This window comes from Varanus komodoensis, unplaced genomic scaffold (assembly GCF_004798865.1).
Source record: "Varanus komodoensis strain SLA01 unplaced genomic scaffold, ASM479886v1 scaffold9, whole genome shotgun sequence".
Lineage (NCBI taxonomy): Eukaryota > Metazoa > Chordata > Lepidosauria > Squamata > Varanidae > Varanus > Varanus komodoensis.
In genome coordinates, this window is record NW_025336598.1 from 18,446,870 (window position 1) to 18,461,473 (window position 14,604).

Sequence of the window (14,604 nt, forward strand, 5' to 3'; positions counted from 1 at the left end):
AATGCAAGCTCTACTCCTCAAAGCCACTTTCCCTTTGATGTAATACCATCCCACTGACATGCTTCATAATGCAAACCACAACTTGTATCATATACCATTTCATTTGGAACACTAAAATAAAATAAAATAAAATAAATAAATAAAATAAACATTTACCTATGAAATCTATCCAGAAAAAAGTAACATGCTTACCTGGTCATTTTTGCAGATCCATACACTGTGTCCTTGTAGCAAGGTAAAGATCTTGGCTTTGTATCCTTTCAATTCCAGATACCCACTTTTCTCAGGTGGAAGAGATGTCCGTTCTCGACAGATTTCAGGTTGTGAATGCAAAGCACTTTTTATAGTATTAACCCAGTCATTTCTTTCATCTTAGGAAAAGAAACAAAAATATCACAAAGCAAGAGGACAAACAACTTTTTCATAGGATTTTAGCACTGAGTTTGTAGTGGTTTTGCTGATAACTTTTTCTTTCACTATTACAGTTGTAAGGCTTTGGAACACCATTGAAAGGCAAGCTATCTATTTGGAAGTCAAGCAAGCAAATATGTAACTGCTAAAGATATATCTTGTACAATTCTTTCCACAAGATGGTAATGTTATAGTTTTATGAAATGTCACTCAGAAGAGCCAGTGCCTATAGAAGTAGCTTTCCACAGGAAAGATGTACAAACACTGATACACACAATGTGATACAAAGTAACAAATTCCACTGACATCATTGCAAAAACACTACAGTAATCTAGAAACTAGATAAATCTTCCATAGTTCACTAAAAAAGGGAGGCAATAAGAAGCTTATTGCTCCTACTCAATAAGCAGAAAATGCCTTTACACTTGATAGTAGAAGACCAACACAGCAAGTACACACGAAACTGGAGAGGATATTTATTACCATGGGTGCAATGGCAAAGTATAGCTTCATAAAATAAGGAGCACAAAACAAAGCATCCTTTAGGAGACTAAGGCAGACGCCTCCAAACTGGTACCATCCAGATGTATTAGAAAACTCCACTTTTCAAAGTCCCCACCCAGCATGGCTGGGCAAACATTATGAAGACTGCTGAGCAACACATTTGGAAGCTTGACAAAGGTAACGTAAAACAGGACGGGCAAACTGATGCCTCCAGATGTTTGACTGCAACTTCCATTTGCCCCAGTTAGCAAGGCCAATTGCTATGAATTATGGAGATTGTTGTTACAAACATCTGGTGGTCACCAAACTACCAATCCCTGTTCTATCAGAAAGAAAAGGGGGTTCTATCTCATCTTTGAAAATGTAAGACACAATAGGATTGACTGCACACTCAATCATCAAAAACCCTGAAAACTGGTGATGTTTGCCTCTCTATCCTTTCAAGAGATTGGGGCATTACGTCTGACCTCAGTGAAGAATCCCCACTGTCCTACAGCCCCTCAGACAAAGTGCAGGAGACCGAATTGTGGCCTAATTCTCAAAATACTATATACGCCTTAGAGAGCAGCATGATGAGCCACTGATGCATTCATGAGAAAGCCAATTCAATTAGGAAATGAAAGGTATTCCACAATAAGTACATTAAGCACATAAAGATTCTGGGACAGGTTTACCTTGCAAACCATCTCCAAGCATGGAAGATTCCTGTTTTCTCACTGTCCTGCAAACTTCGCAAATGCCAGGAAAACTTTAGAGGTCAATAGTTGAAGTATTTCGAACTTCGCTCCTTTGTTAATATTCCCTGGCTATCCAATTCCCACCCCCATAAATAATTCAAACTACACACCATCATCTTACATATTGATTCTGCGTCACACAGTCTCAGAGGTTAATAAATGAAAAGAGAAGAAATTGTTCTGGTCCCTCCTTTGCTGGGTTTAAGTATCTAACAAAATCTTTAAAAATGTCTGGAAACACTGCAAAAACACGTCTCTCTCTCTCTCTCTCTCTCTCTCTCTCTCTCTCTCTGTGTGTGTGTGTGTGTGTGTGTGTGTGTGTGTGTGTGTGTGTTTGCATGTCTGTGCAAAAGTCACAAGTAAAGTTAAATCAGATTTTATTTGATCTTCACACCCAAGCCATCAACTTGCCATTGCTCTTTGCCAGTTCTACACTGAACAGCGACTTAAGGCGGATGGCTGGGAGCACAGCTTTTAAGTAGTGTTAATAAGTGCTAACATAGGCCTATAGAAACTCTGTACCATCCCACAGAAAACCTTTAAAACAGTGTTTGTTCCATGAATTTTCTGCACAAGTTTTCTAAATCATAATGTTATCTCAGAGGTGTTTGGCAGGGAGGGGGTCCTTTTACATTTTTTACAGTCAGATTTAGGAGGTTTCCCAAGTCAGGGGGTTGATTTGGCTAGTCTACTTCCATGCACAGGAGTACAACCAACACGTACGTGTGTGTGTGTGTGTGTGTGTGTGTGAAGTTAGTGATTTAGGAGGCCATCAGAGGTTAGACTTGCCTCCATCTGCCCTTGCCAGTCAAAATATTTACATGGCCAATTTCGGCCTACACCCTTTTCCTTTCCTGGCAAGAAGGAGAGACCAAGGCTCCCCCAGGATTCTTTTGAAAATGCCAGTGCCTTACTCCTCTCTCCCATCTCTGGAATGCCCTGTGCACTGGCTCCAAAGACTGGAGCCCAGCCAGCACAGAAAGAGCCAGAGGGGCAGCAGAGGGAAGGCCTCCAAGAGTTTCTTTCAGAGCCTGAAGTTGCGACACCAAGGGACCACCGTATGGCAGCACCCGGCAATGTTGGGAGGCCACAGGACTGCAATGTTAATATTTACCCTGAAGCAGCTTAAGGTGCTTCTGACAGCAAACACTCTGGGTCTTTGAGATGAGCCCTCTCTGTTGTGATTAAGCAGCCATTCTAATACTCTGTCCAAACATTGGCAGACCCATCTACCAAGAGGAAACAGAGATGGCCATATCCCAATACTCACACAAGTGCTGACTAAGTAGGAAAACAGGAAAACAAATCACACCAATTTGCTCCAGATTTCCTACTAGGTCCAGGAGCATGGGAAAATTAGGCTAGAAGAGCTGCATGCATGCAGTAGCCCAATTTCTCCCCCTCCAGTCCATGTAATACCAGGCTGAAGTGGCTACAGAAAGTTTTTTCCAACTCTGCTTAGCGTGTAAGCTACACACTTTCCTTGGAAAGCAGAGCTGAGCAGAATCACTTAAGGCCTGGTCATGTCCAGGCTGGATGGCACAAAAGTGGTCTCTGCAAGGAAGAGACCTTGAAAACTAGTCAGTCTGAAACATCATGATCCGACCACAGCCCCACTTCCGAGGCTGCATTGTCTGTACTACAAACAAGGTTTTCTTTTTGTTTGTTTTCTCAATCAGACTTTTCTGATAACCTTCTCTGGATTTGATCACTGCAAACAATTTAAAAAGAAAGCAAGCTCAGACTGGTGCCCAGAAGTTTATTTTTGTTTGCAGTTGTCCATTACATGTCAAGAATACATTTGGTAAAAAAAAAGAGAGAGAGAGAGAGAGAGAGAGAGAGAGAGAGAGAGAGAGAGAGAATTTCCAAAGAACTACCACAGTTTAGTAAAGCCCACAACACCAACAACCTGGTGTTTTCCAGATGTGTTGCACTGCATGCTGGCTGAGAATGATGGGAGTTGCAAACCAACACAACTAGAGGGCATCATGTTGTGAAATGCTGAAATCATGCTTAGACTGTTAGACTAGGGATGGGAAGTCCTAGCCCAACACTATATCCTACCTAGGACTGGGAAAGCTAAATCCTCAACTCAACTGTGACCCTCACTACTTTGTGTGCTTTTGGGCCCAATCCTTTGGCTTAGGCAGGTCCACAGCTGGTTACGAAGATAAACATGGGTGGAAAGAACTTTTCACATCACTCTGAGCCTCTTTGAGGGTGGCAGGATGTAAGAAAGTAATTGTGTATGCTTTAGAATCAATGTTTGCTGCATCCTCCTGTGTGTATATTAGTTGCCATTGTCCTCAGCAGCAGGTTTTAGGGGGCCCTTGGGCAAGGTACCCACAGTTAGGGTCTTTCCTGGGAAAGCCCACCTCTTTATTACTGCTGTCAATGCCTATTTGCTTGCCCTCCTCCATTCTGGGATCAATCAGTGCTGCTACTGAAAGGGAGAAGCAGGTTGACAATGCTTCTGCTCCTCCTTGATCCTGTGACTCCTTACTCAACCAAACAGATAAGTAACAAGGAGAAGGAACAGCAGGATCTGGGGAGCATAGTAGTTTGCAGTGGGCCCTTGCCGGGGCACAGGCCTCAGCAAATGCCCCATGATGTGAACCTGTGATGCCACCTCTTTATTTCCTTGATATTATCACTGATATGTTACCAAGGAGAGGAGATACAGGGTTGCTGTTCTCAGTGGTGACCATGTTGACTGCTACTTTAGTCCTTCCAATCTGACTATGCAGATGATTATATCAACTCCATGGTCCTGGGCAAAGGTTGTCTCCCTTCACCAAGACTCCTGGGGAGCACAGAAATGCCAGATGGGACATTTGGTGGCTGCCAGGTTCACAAGACTTCTGATCAAGAAGTGTTATCATATCTGGACAAAAATCCAACTGTACAGTGGCTGTAAGGTAGATCCAGTCAGTCTATACACAAACTACACTTGATCTTATCTGATCTAAGATCAGATGTAGTCAGTCTCCATGGAGGCTTGCAAGACAAACTACGCCATAGCTTCAAAGAGAACCATGTGACAAATTGCCTGTGCTTTTTTGCTTAAGCACAAGAAATCAATATAGCCAGAACCTCTTGAGGTCTGCCTTCAGTGTAGGAGTAAATGTTAGATTTATACAATGTATCTTGGACTTGTTGCTAAGGGAACCCACCAACAGATTTTTTTCCCACTTTGTGTTGGACTTCACTTTTAAGTTGTAATCCTAGAACTGAAATAAATGCCTCTGTAGCTTTTTCAAAAATATCACCCACTGTCTCCTTTTGGCGCTGGAAGCCACCAATGAGATGCTTGCAAATTATCACTTGGAATTCCCGAATGGAAAAATAACCAGGCGGCAGCAGCTACCATTTGCTGCCTTCAAACCGACTTCTTACCTTCTTTTTCAGTCCTGAAGACAAATATCCGGTGCGCTGTAACAACTTCAAATTTGTTGTCCCCATGGATTCTGACTGCCGACATAGCAGCAAGGAGAATTATTCCCTTTGAGTACACCTCCTTTATCATACACAAATAGAAAGGGGTATAAGTTATATACAAGAAGCACAAGCCAGACATGCTCTTTTAATACAAACACACACAAATGTATAAAATATATACATTTTAGCATATTATGAATACCCATGCTAACAGCAACCTGGACTTCCAGCACAGTTGTTCAGTCTGCAAAATCCCAGTCAGAAGCCAACCTGTGCACTTTGCAAACATACCAATGGGGCTCCATGGCTGGGCACACACATGGTACGCAAGAAGACCCTGGTCTGATCTTTAGCATCTCCAGACAGGTCCTGACTGAAACCCTAAGGAATGCTACCAGTCAGTGTCCAGAGTACTGGGCAAGATGGACCAAGGATCTGGGTTGACATAAGGCAGCTTCCTCCATCCCTTTAATTTGTTTCACAGATGTTCTGGCCAATTGTAAGACACATTTCAGGGTGAACCGCAAAAGGGAGCAAAAACAAAAAAAGAATCACAAGAGAAAAATGATTGAAGGGGCAGAGGAGAGAAAGCAAGTGAGGAGGGGTGGCTTCTAGACATTTTTCTTCTTTTTTCCAAAAGTGCTAATCCCAGGCTAGCCTAGGCAAACCCCATCTGTGCTGTCTGCTGGCGAGCAAAGACTTTTATATTCAGGTGGACTTTTGGCAGATCAGCCAGCCTGTTGCTGAAGCCTTGCCTTTTTCTGACTGGCTGGGTGCTGCTTCTTTAACTACTGGGTTTTAAATTGCACTTTCAATGCATTTGTTTGCACAATGGTTTTGATGAAGCTTTGTTTTAATCTTGGCCTTGTTATTGTTAGCCACTGAGAATGACATATTTGGTGGAAAGGAAGAATATTATTTTATCTATCTATTATTTCAGATAGATAGATAGATAGATAGATAGATAGATAGATAGATAGATAGATAGAAGCTGCTCTGGGGACAGGCAGGAGGTCTGCTGCTCCTGCACTGCCAAAGCTACCATCAGTTTAAAGAAAGCATTTCTGCAAGAAGAATTTTCTTTTCAGACAAGGAAAAGAGGTCCAAGCACAATTGCCACTGCCACCAAGGACAAAGACAGACACTGGCTGGGTTAGCACAATCATGGGGGAAAGAATCCACAGAGGGGATTGAGCAAATCATGTGGCATGCAACTGGCATGCATGTGCTGGGAAAAGCCACCGTGGCTTCTTTTCCTGGTTATCATGTGAATCTGGGCATTGCAATTATAAGCCACCTCAAAAAAACGGCTATCTCCAAAACGGCACTGAAGCAGTTGCCCCAATTTGCCACCTAGTGGGGCTGTTTTGGTCCACTCCTCCTGAACTGGGTCAATACGGGGAGGGGGGTTCTGGCACAACTCCCCTCTCTACCGCCACCACCCACCTTCTTTTCATTCACTGAAAAAAAAAAAAAAAACACTGAACATGCCAGACAACATTTTGCCGTGTAGCACAAACGACTGCAGGAAAAGTCCACTCCAACATTTTCAACCACACAGGATTGCATTTTTGCTTTTGTTCCCCCAGCGAATGTGTTTGTGCAGTGGCAGCAGCTTGAGGTATGCGTTTCAGCATTTCGTGTCAGCAACAACAGCAAGCAGATGCGCGTGTGCGTCTGTGCGTGCGTGAGTGGTGCGCACATACATTCAAACACATTCTTATCTTTCTTAACTTTTTTGTTATTTTTCAGGGGAAAACTGCTTGCTGTACATGACGCATTTATTCTTGTGCATTTCGGCACGCCGGTCCAGCTCGATTAGAACATTGCTGGCAGTTGCTTTTCTTTCAGAATTATGTGCGGGTGTCTGCAGGCATCTACTGACTAGATTTGGTACTGCAGCTGCCACCAGAAAGCAGCTGGCACAGGTAGCTGCTATTTAGGATACCACAATCTCACCTTTCCCATCTCCCCAGTCTGTTCTATTCAGAGATGCAGCTAATGAAAAATAAAAAAGAATTGCATGCACTTTGTTTTTTCAATCTCCTCCGTGTCTTGACCAGGACAGAACAGTGTTGCTGGCCAGCTCTTAAAAGGAAGGAGTGATAGTTTTACTCTCAGCATCCCAGTAACGGAGGGTTTTAATAGAATAGCAATGACCTCATAGTTTTCAGCATTTGAGCAAAGAAGTCTGAGGCCAAGAATGAGAAAGCTGTCTCACAAGCAACAGATAATGAGCTATTACACAGGCTATTTGGAAATGAGAGATGTGGAATCTGTGACAGAACTGCATGATCACAACAATGAACTGTAAGTTGCTCATGCTACAAAGCAAAGGAAATGATCACCCCAGCACCTGATGCTTTGGTCTGACTCTTTCAGGGCTTAATAATAATAATATATCATTATTTTGTTGTTATTCTTTTTACATTCATATCCTAGCTTTCTTCCCTTTCCATGGAACTCACAGATGCTTGTAAATCTCTCCCTCCTTTTCCTTTTTATCCTCACACCAACAACCCTTGAGGTAGGTTTTGCTGAGCGTCAGTGACAGGCCAAAAGTCATCCACTAAGCTTCAAGGCTGAAAAGGAACCTGAACCCAGATCTTCCAACACTCTGCACCACACTGATTGCCTTTATATTCCACCCTTTCCCCAATTTCAAGGGGCCATTTGCAACTGTTGTCCTCTAATGTTTACAACAATCCTGGGAGATGTGATAGTTTGACAAAGAGTAGCTGGCCAAAGGTCACCTGGCATGTTTCAAGTCAAGATCTGAACCTGGGTCTTCCTAATACTACAATCCTGTGCTCTAAACAGTACATCTGACTTGCCCTGTCATAAAGTTCACAGTTAGGATGCTGCTATTTTTTCTTCTGCTGTGGCAGTATCATAGAGCAGCGATTTCCAACCCGTGCCTTTGAAAATGAACCATAACACAGGCGCACCTATCAGCCTATGCCAGAGATGGCAATTTGTAGGTCAAACATAACCACTCAGCTCAAGTTAATGTAACCAATGGCAGTTGTAGGCCAAAACATCAGGAGGGCTGCAAGTGGCCCACCCCTGCTGTATGTCAAGAATGAGAACACCTCACAGTAGCACTGAGACCTTCCCACTGGCAGTAAGAAACCATGACCTCTTGGGCATAACACAGTTGCTGAGCAGCTGCAACTGCAGCCAACGGGCTCAGGGGAAGCCCAGAAGCCTAACCACTGCCCAGAAAGGTCCATCACTGAGCTCTGGCTGACCAGACACCAAGGAGGGGATGCTGTCCCAAGGCATTATTAATGGAACTATTCCACACTTGTAAGGACGAACCCAGATGCCAAACTTGCCAGAGTTTCCAAGAGGAATGATGCCATCATCATGGGGACCTTCAGTTTCCCTGATATACACTGGGAGACAATTCCTGCCAAATATGGCCCCTCCAAGAGATTCCTGACATGCATGGCCAACAACTTCTTCCAGCAGAAGGTAGAGGAAGGAATGAGAGGAATAGCTATCCTCAATTTAATGCTAACTAACAGGGAAGATCTAAGTTGACAAAAGAGCAGCCACAGGAACTCTGGGGAAAAGTGACCATACAAATATTTGAATTCTCAATTATAAAGGAAACAAAAGTTAACTATAGCTAAACACATACCCTGGAGTTCAAGAAAGTCAACTTTAACACACTCAGAACAATGATAAATGATGTGCCATGGGAACTCACTCTTAAGGGTTAAAGGCATCCAAGAGGGATTGGAAAAAAAGAGATTCTCCAAGTACAACCATGAGTAATTCCAACAAACAAAAAGGGTTGAAAACAACAGAGGAAGCTCACGTGGCTCTACAAAAATGTATGTGACAACCTGGAAAAAACCTGGAAGATCTACAACCAAGATGAAGTCCAAGCTGAAAGCGAGGGATGGCAACCCAAGATCAACAAACATAGTCAAGAAATGTCTAGGTGGAATAAACATGTTTAAATCTCCAGGACCTGATGAACTCCATCCCAGAGTCATAAAAGAGCTAGTGGAGGAAGTTTTAAAAGCACTGGCTATTATCTTCAATAGAGCACAGAGAACAGGAAAGTGCCAGATGACTGGAAAAGAGCTAACATTGTCCCCATCATCAAAAAAGAGAAAAAAGAGAAAAAAGATGAACCTGAGAAATAATACAAGGTTTTCTAGGAGTTATTTCAGGAAAGATCTCACTTTGTTCCACCAAGCCCTGCTAACCAAGATTACTGCAGTGAATACAAGTTTTATGAGGGGCTATTGTAAACATCCCCCAGAGACTATCCTTTTGAATATAATGCCAGAGACGTTTTCAAAGAATATTTCAGAGTTATTTAAATATATGACAACTTCAGCAAGAATTACAATTGCATCTAAATGGAAAACACCAGAATCCCCAACAATAGAAGATTGAAAAAATAAGCTGGCAGACTACGCAGTGATGGCAAAATTAACTAATTATGTAAATAGGAGACCGATTGAAGAATTTAATGACAAATGGAAATTCTATTATACCCAGTAGAATTAATAGGATGTAACAAGAAGCTCTTTAAAAAGTCATTGATGATTTATAATTGATTTGAAGCAATTGGAAAATCTGTCTCCATGCAGAATAGTAATTCCCTTTTTTGTTCAACTTCCATAACATACTGAATGATAGAAAGATAGATATTTTCAGTCTCTTTGAAATTTGTGGGCTTGATTGGTTATACTTGTTCAAAGTCTCTTGGCCAATTTACTTTACTTTTATACACACATACACACACACCCCCCTTTCTTTTTCTGTATTCTCTTTATGTCAAAAATAATAAAATAAAATAAAATAAAATAATCTCCCAGAGACTTCAGTTGCTGCAGGTCGTAGCTGGATGGCAAGGACATATTCTGCAACCTTTGGGACAACCAAACAAGCTGCCGGTTAACTCCAGGCCCACACAAGGACGAGATGTATTCCGTTTTAACTCCCTTCATGACCTGGGACCTGCATTCCTTAGGGATACCATCCTCCGCAGCCTTTAGACAGCAATTCACAACAGAAACCACCCAACTGGGAACACTGGTGGTATAAAGGCATTATAGAAGGGGTTTGAACTCCTTTGGGCTTGAGGGCAAATTTCATTTTGAAGAAACTTGCTTGGAGGCCACACCTCAGCAATGGAACAGGGAAAATGGGTGTATGGCTTAACACCAGTAACAAAGCCAAAGGAGAAGCATTTCGATATTTTATGATGTGGGGGGCACAAAAGCCAGAAACCACCTGACGGCTGATGGTGAGAGGAAAGAAGTTGGGCCAAAAGATGGGCATGGGGCCTCTGGAAACCCAGGGGGCTGAACTAGAACACCAAGAGACAGATTTGGGCCCCCTGCTCTTGGTTTTTCACCCCTGCACAATAGGTGAGGGTTGTATTTTTACACTGCCATTTATAGCACATTTGTTAACACATTTGTTTCTAGTTTTGTGATAGAAACTAAGATTATAAACCATCTCAAACCACTGGATGTAACTATTTTAAACAAACAAGCATTCAGGGTTGCTATCCACTAGAGTGTTAGTAGCACTGTGGCAACTAATTCCTTAGACTGTCAATGGAAATCAAGCATGGTTGGCTGTGTTCAACTTCTTTTCCACCCACCATAACCCAGTAACCTGCACCTGAATACATGCCCATGAGTTCCTGATCCCTGAGCACATATTATTCAGCAAACGCAAACTTACCTTGTCATTATTGTAATAGGAAATGCTGCCCCCGTCAAACTTTACCCAACGCTTCTGAAACATGTGCTTCCTGTGTGCAGAGAAAGAAAAAAGGTTCTTTGGAAAAATAAGCATGATGTTAGAAACATAAATAAGGTTGTGTTAGATGAGATGCCAAGAGAGACAGAAAATGATGGAGAAAAATTAAACTGGGGCAAGGGGGAGCCTCAAAGCAACCTGATGAAGGCTGGACACATTGGCAGAGGATACCAGTGGCTTGTTGGAGAAAAAAAATCAAAGCAATAAGGCTGGGGTGGGAGGTAGCAGAATGGAATGTCTATGAACAAAGGTTTAGTGAAAAGAAGTATTCCACACGGCAAGGTTTTGCTGCAGGGCTACAGCTGGCAAAATTCTAAAACAACCTCTCGTTACAACCCAGCTAGCTAGGATTCTATGGAACCTTGGACTGTCATTGCATCCAAACACAGCCAGGTCTGGTCACCAAACATCTGCATGTTACACAGCAAGTGTTCAGGAAGGTTACGCTCTTCTGTAACATACCCCTGAGGAGACAGCTTATCCAGCCATCCTTCCTTGACCTTCTTTGTTGCTGGCCCATAAAAGCAGGCATAGGGTGTTATGGAGTCTTCAGGGCTATTGGTCAGTTCATCAACATTGTCATACATCTGCTCTGTAGTACTAAAGTCCCGATTCCCACTTCTGAATCCACCAGTGCTTCTTGATGTTCTATATTTCCCTCTTCGTGCATACCGAGCACACTCCTTCACTGAGAAACTTTCAGCTTCACCAATGAATCTGTTTAACACAACAGATTTATCTTCTTGGGGCAGGGGTTCACTGTTTGCAACATCTTCAGAGACTTTCTGGTTTTGAATATTATTATGGGTCCTAGAAGAAGCAAACAGTCCATCAGTGTTGCTCTTCCACTATGGGCCATTGCAATTTACATTACTATTTAATTGCAAACTAAAGGCACATAACATAGCAACATTTCCAGTTCTTATGCCATAAAGAGATAAAGGCTGTATGATCAGCTGAAATCTGTTATACCCTTTCTTTTATATTTTGAAAACAGCAATTGTGCAAAACAGATTACAAAATGCTGCTAAATTCAAATAATTAAAAATCCACCCATGGTATTGCATAACAATCATCAAACAATCAAACATCAAGCAATCATCTACTAAATTGGCAGTACAGAGACTGGACAGTAAATCTAAATTAAGGCTCACTAATTATCATGCTTTTATTTCTTAAAGTAGTCTTCTCATTCTTGTGCCACCTCAGCCAAAACTGCACCACCCACCCACAATAGGAAGGTTTATCCTAGGGTTTGTAAATGTACTGGATTACAAGTAAGTTTTTAGGAGATATTTTAAATATGGTATTATTGTACTTTAGTGCAACTGTGCCTTTGGTTTAATTGAATTGTGGCTGTTGTGGGGTTTTATGGTGGGGTTTTCTTGTATTTTATAGCTGTTATTTTATTGCTGTAATATGTATGTTCAATTTAATATTATTCTTTATTGTATATGATGTTATATTTTGTAAGCCACCCAGAGAGTCTTCCCAGACAATGGGCGGAGTAGACAATATATTAATACATACATTTGAAGACAAAAGTTGAGTGTGGTGAACACCCCAAAAGACCTAGTAAGAATTCAGTGGCATGCAATATGTATTAAGTGGGGAGAAAACTGCTGAGCAAGTGAGGGAGGAAAAAGGAATGGCATCACTACAGAAGAACAAGGGAGACATGTATAGATATAAGAAGGGCATAAAGAAAATGCATGCATAAATAAATAAAAATGATCTCATTGTCTGGATAGCTTAGACTTGTGCCCCTCCAGATTTTTGGCCAATAACACGCACTAGCTCTGGCTAGCACAGAGAATGGTCAGGAATTACAGGAGGTATAGTCCAGGAAGGTTTGCAGGATGGAGAAGGCTGGGATAGATCACTCCCTATTTCACTCTTATTTCTAAATGTTTGCCGTGTCAGAAGAGAGGGCTGTCCATAGAAATCTATGAAGAAATGCACTGTTTAAATGCAGTTTGGATTGGGCACATGTGGGTACCCAACCCCCTGTCAAAAGAGAGAGGGAGAGGAGAAAGGGAGGGGAAGGCGGGAATTGGGGAAGGAGCCACAGAATTGGTGAATGGGGGCTGAGCATCTTAGGTGGGCAAAGCACTCTGATTGTCAGAGAAGAAGAAAAAACAGGTGGTGGCAGAGGGATGAAATGCCCCTGAATAATCTGCTGAACAGAAGTATTAATAGAAACAGAGCGTGATGCTTTTCCAACACCAAAGCACACAGGGAAGAGTAACCAATTGCTCTTCCATCACAAAAATGCTTGCTCCAATCCCGCTACTACCTATGGAAGAGAGCCTCATAAGGGTTGACGGGAACTCTTCTTCTGGGCCTAACAGAAGGTTTAGGGGGAGACAGTGATTTCAGAACTGTGGCAAAAGCAGGCAGAGTTAAAGCAGTATAGCAGTATGGTACCTCCCACTGCCCTCAACAAAAAAAGATAAAGGCTTAGTCCCCTTCACTGCCACCTGGCTAGAACAGACTGGACTGTTTAAGTCTGGGCTCAGAAGCCAGCCCAGATCTACAAACTCTGGGCTATAATGAGACACTGCCCATGGGTGATTCACTGGCCCACTCGGGTTTTCTGTACAGACACAGCCATGTTGCTTTATCCCAGATGCCCAGGCTTGGCACACCAGCGATTTAGTATCCTACCAATGTGTGTATGTTTCAGCTGGTGCAGAATGGGTCATTTTTATATCCACACAGGCCAGAGCTGGGACACTGGTGGCCCTGCACATGTTTTGGCCTACCTCTCCCATCAACCTTAGCCTACAGAGCCAATCATGAGGAATGAGGCCAACTATAGGCTAAAATATCTGAAGGGACACAAGTTGCCCACATGATTCTTCTTCAGATATTTCTAGAGTCTGAAAACTAGAAACAATTCTTCAATTTAAAACAAAAACCTGAAATCCTGATTTTTAACCAGACATTCCAATTCATGAAATTGAAAGTAAGAAACGAGTTTTAGCTATGTAAAGTTCGGAGTTTTAATCCAATACCGTATTTTTCTCACAAGGCTGCCTCCTTGAGTGCTTTTCTCTTCTCTGTTCTCTTCCAGGGAATCTGACAATGCTTTGCCACATACTTCCTGGAAAAAGAAAAGCCAAGAATGAGTATCATTTTCAGAGAGCTAGAAGGCTGTGACATCATTGCCACCCCTGCCCATCAGTCTCAACTTAGACACACGTGTGAAAAATGAGCTCTCTGATACTTGTGCCCTACAAAAACTAGACTGTCCACCTAATATCATTTAGACACTTTCTGTTCTATGAAGCATGAGCATTTAAACAGATTTCCTTACCTAAGTGCATCAAAAAGCTCAGCCTCCCCCCGCAACCTGATGCTCTCTGTATGTGTTGGCCATTCGCAATGCTGTCCAAGAATGAGGGGAGATGTAGTCCAAATCTGGAGGGCAGCAGGTTCAGTAAGGCTGAAAAAGTACTATACTGGCACACAGGTCAACACCCCCACTCAGTAAACCAGTCTGCAAATTTAAACCCGGCCTGAAGATATCCTACTCCCACATTTATATCTGAGAGAAACAAACAGGTTTACTCTCCTCCCAGCCTTGCTAGGGTTTTTATTGGCTTGTCTTTGTTTTTGAAGGCCTGGATTTCAAAAGATTTTAATCTGCCAGTTTGCAAGCCCAGTCTGAAAGTAGTACTGACCAGGAACAGTAGTACTGAACCCTTCTATTGCT

General features: G+C 42.4%; 1 protein-coding gene across 1 annotated transcript in view; it reads right to left on the minus strand.

The window, feature by feature from the left end:
• ARAP2 (ArfGAP with RhoGAP domain, ankyrin repeat and PH domain 2) overlaps positions 1-14,604 on the minus strand; it is a 113,413-nt gene that overhangs the window by 70,400 nt on the left and 28,409 nt on the right. The window contains exons 5-9 of the mRNA XM_044418265.1: positions 13,904-13,992; positions 11,349-11,696; positions 10,809-10,878; positions 5,049-5,169; positions 193-371 (exon numbers count right to left, since the gene is read on the minus strand). Coding sequence (XP_044274200.1) covers positions 193-371; positions 5,049-5,169; positions 10,809-10,878; positions 11,349-11,696; positions 13,904-13,992 — 807 coding nt within the window. The remainder of the gene's footprint in view (positions 1-192; positions 372-5,048; positions 5,170-10,808; positions 10,879-11,348; positions 11,697-13,903; positions 13,993-14,604) is intronic.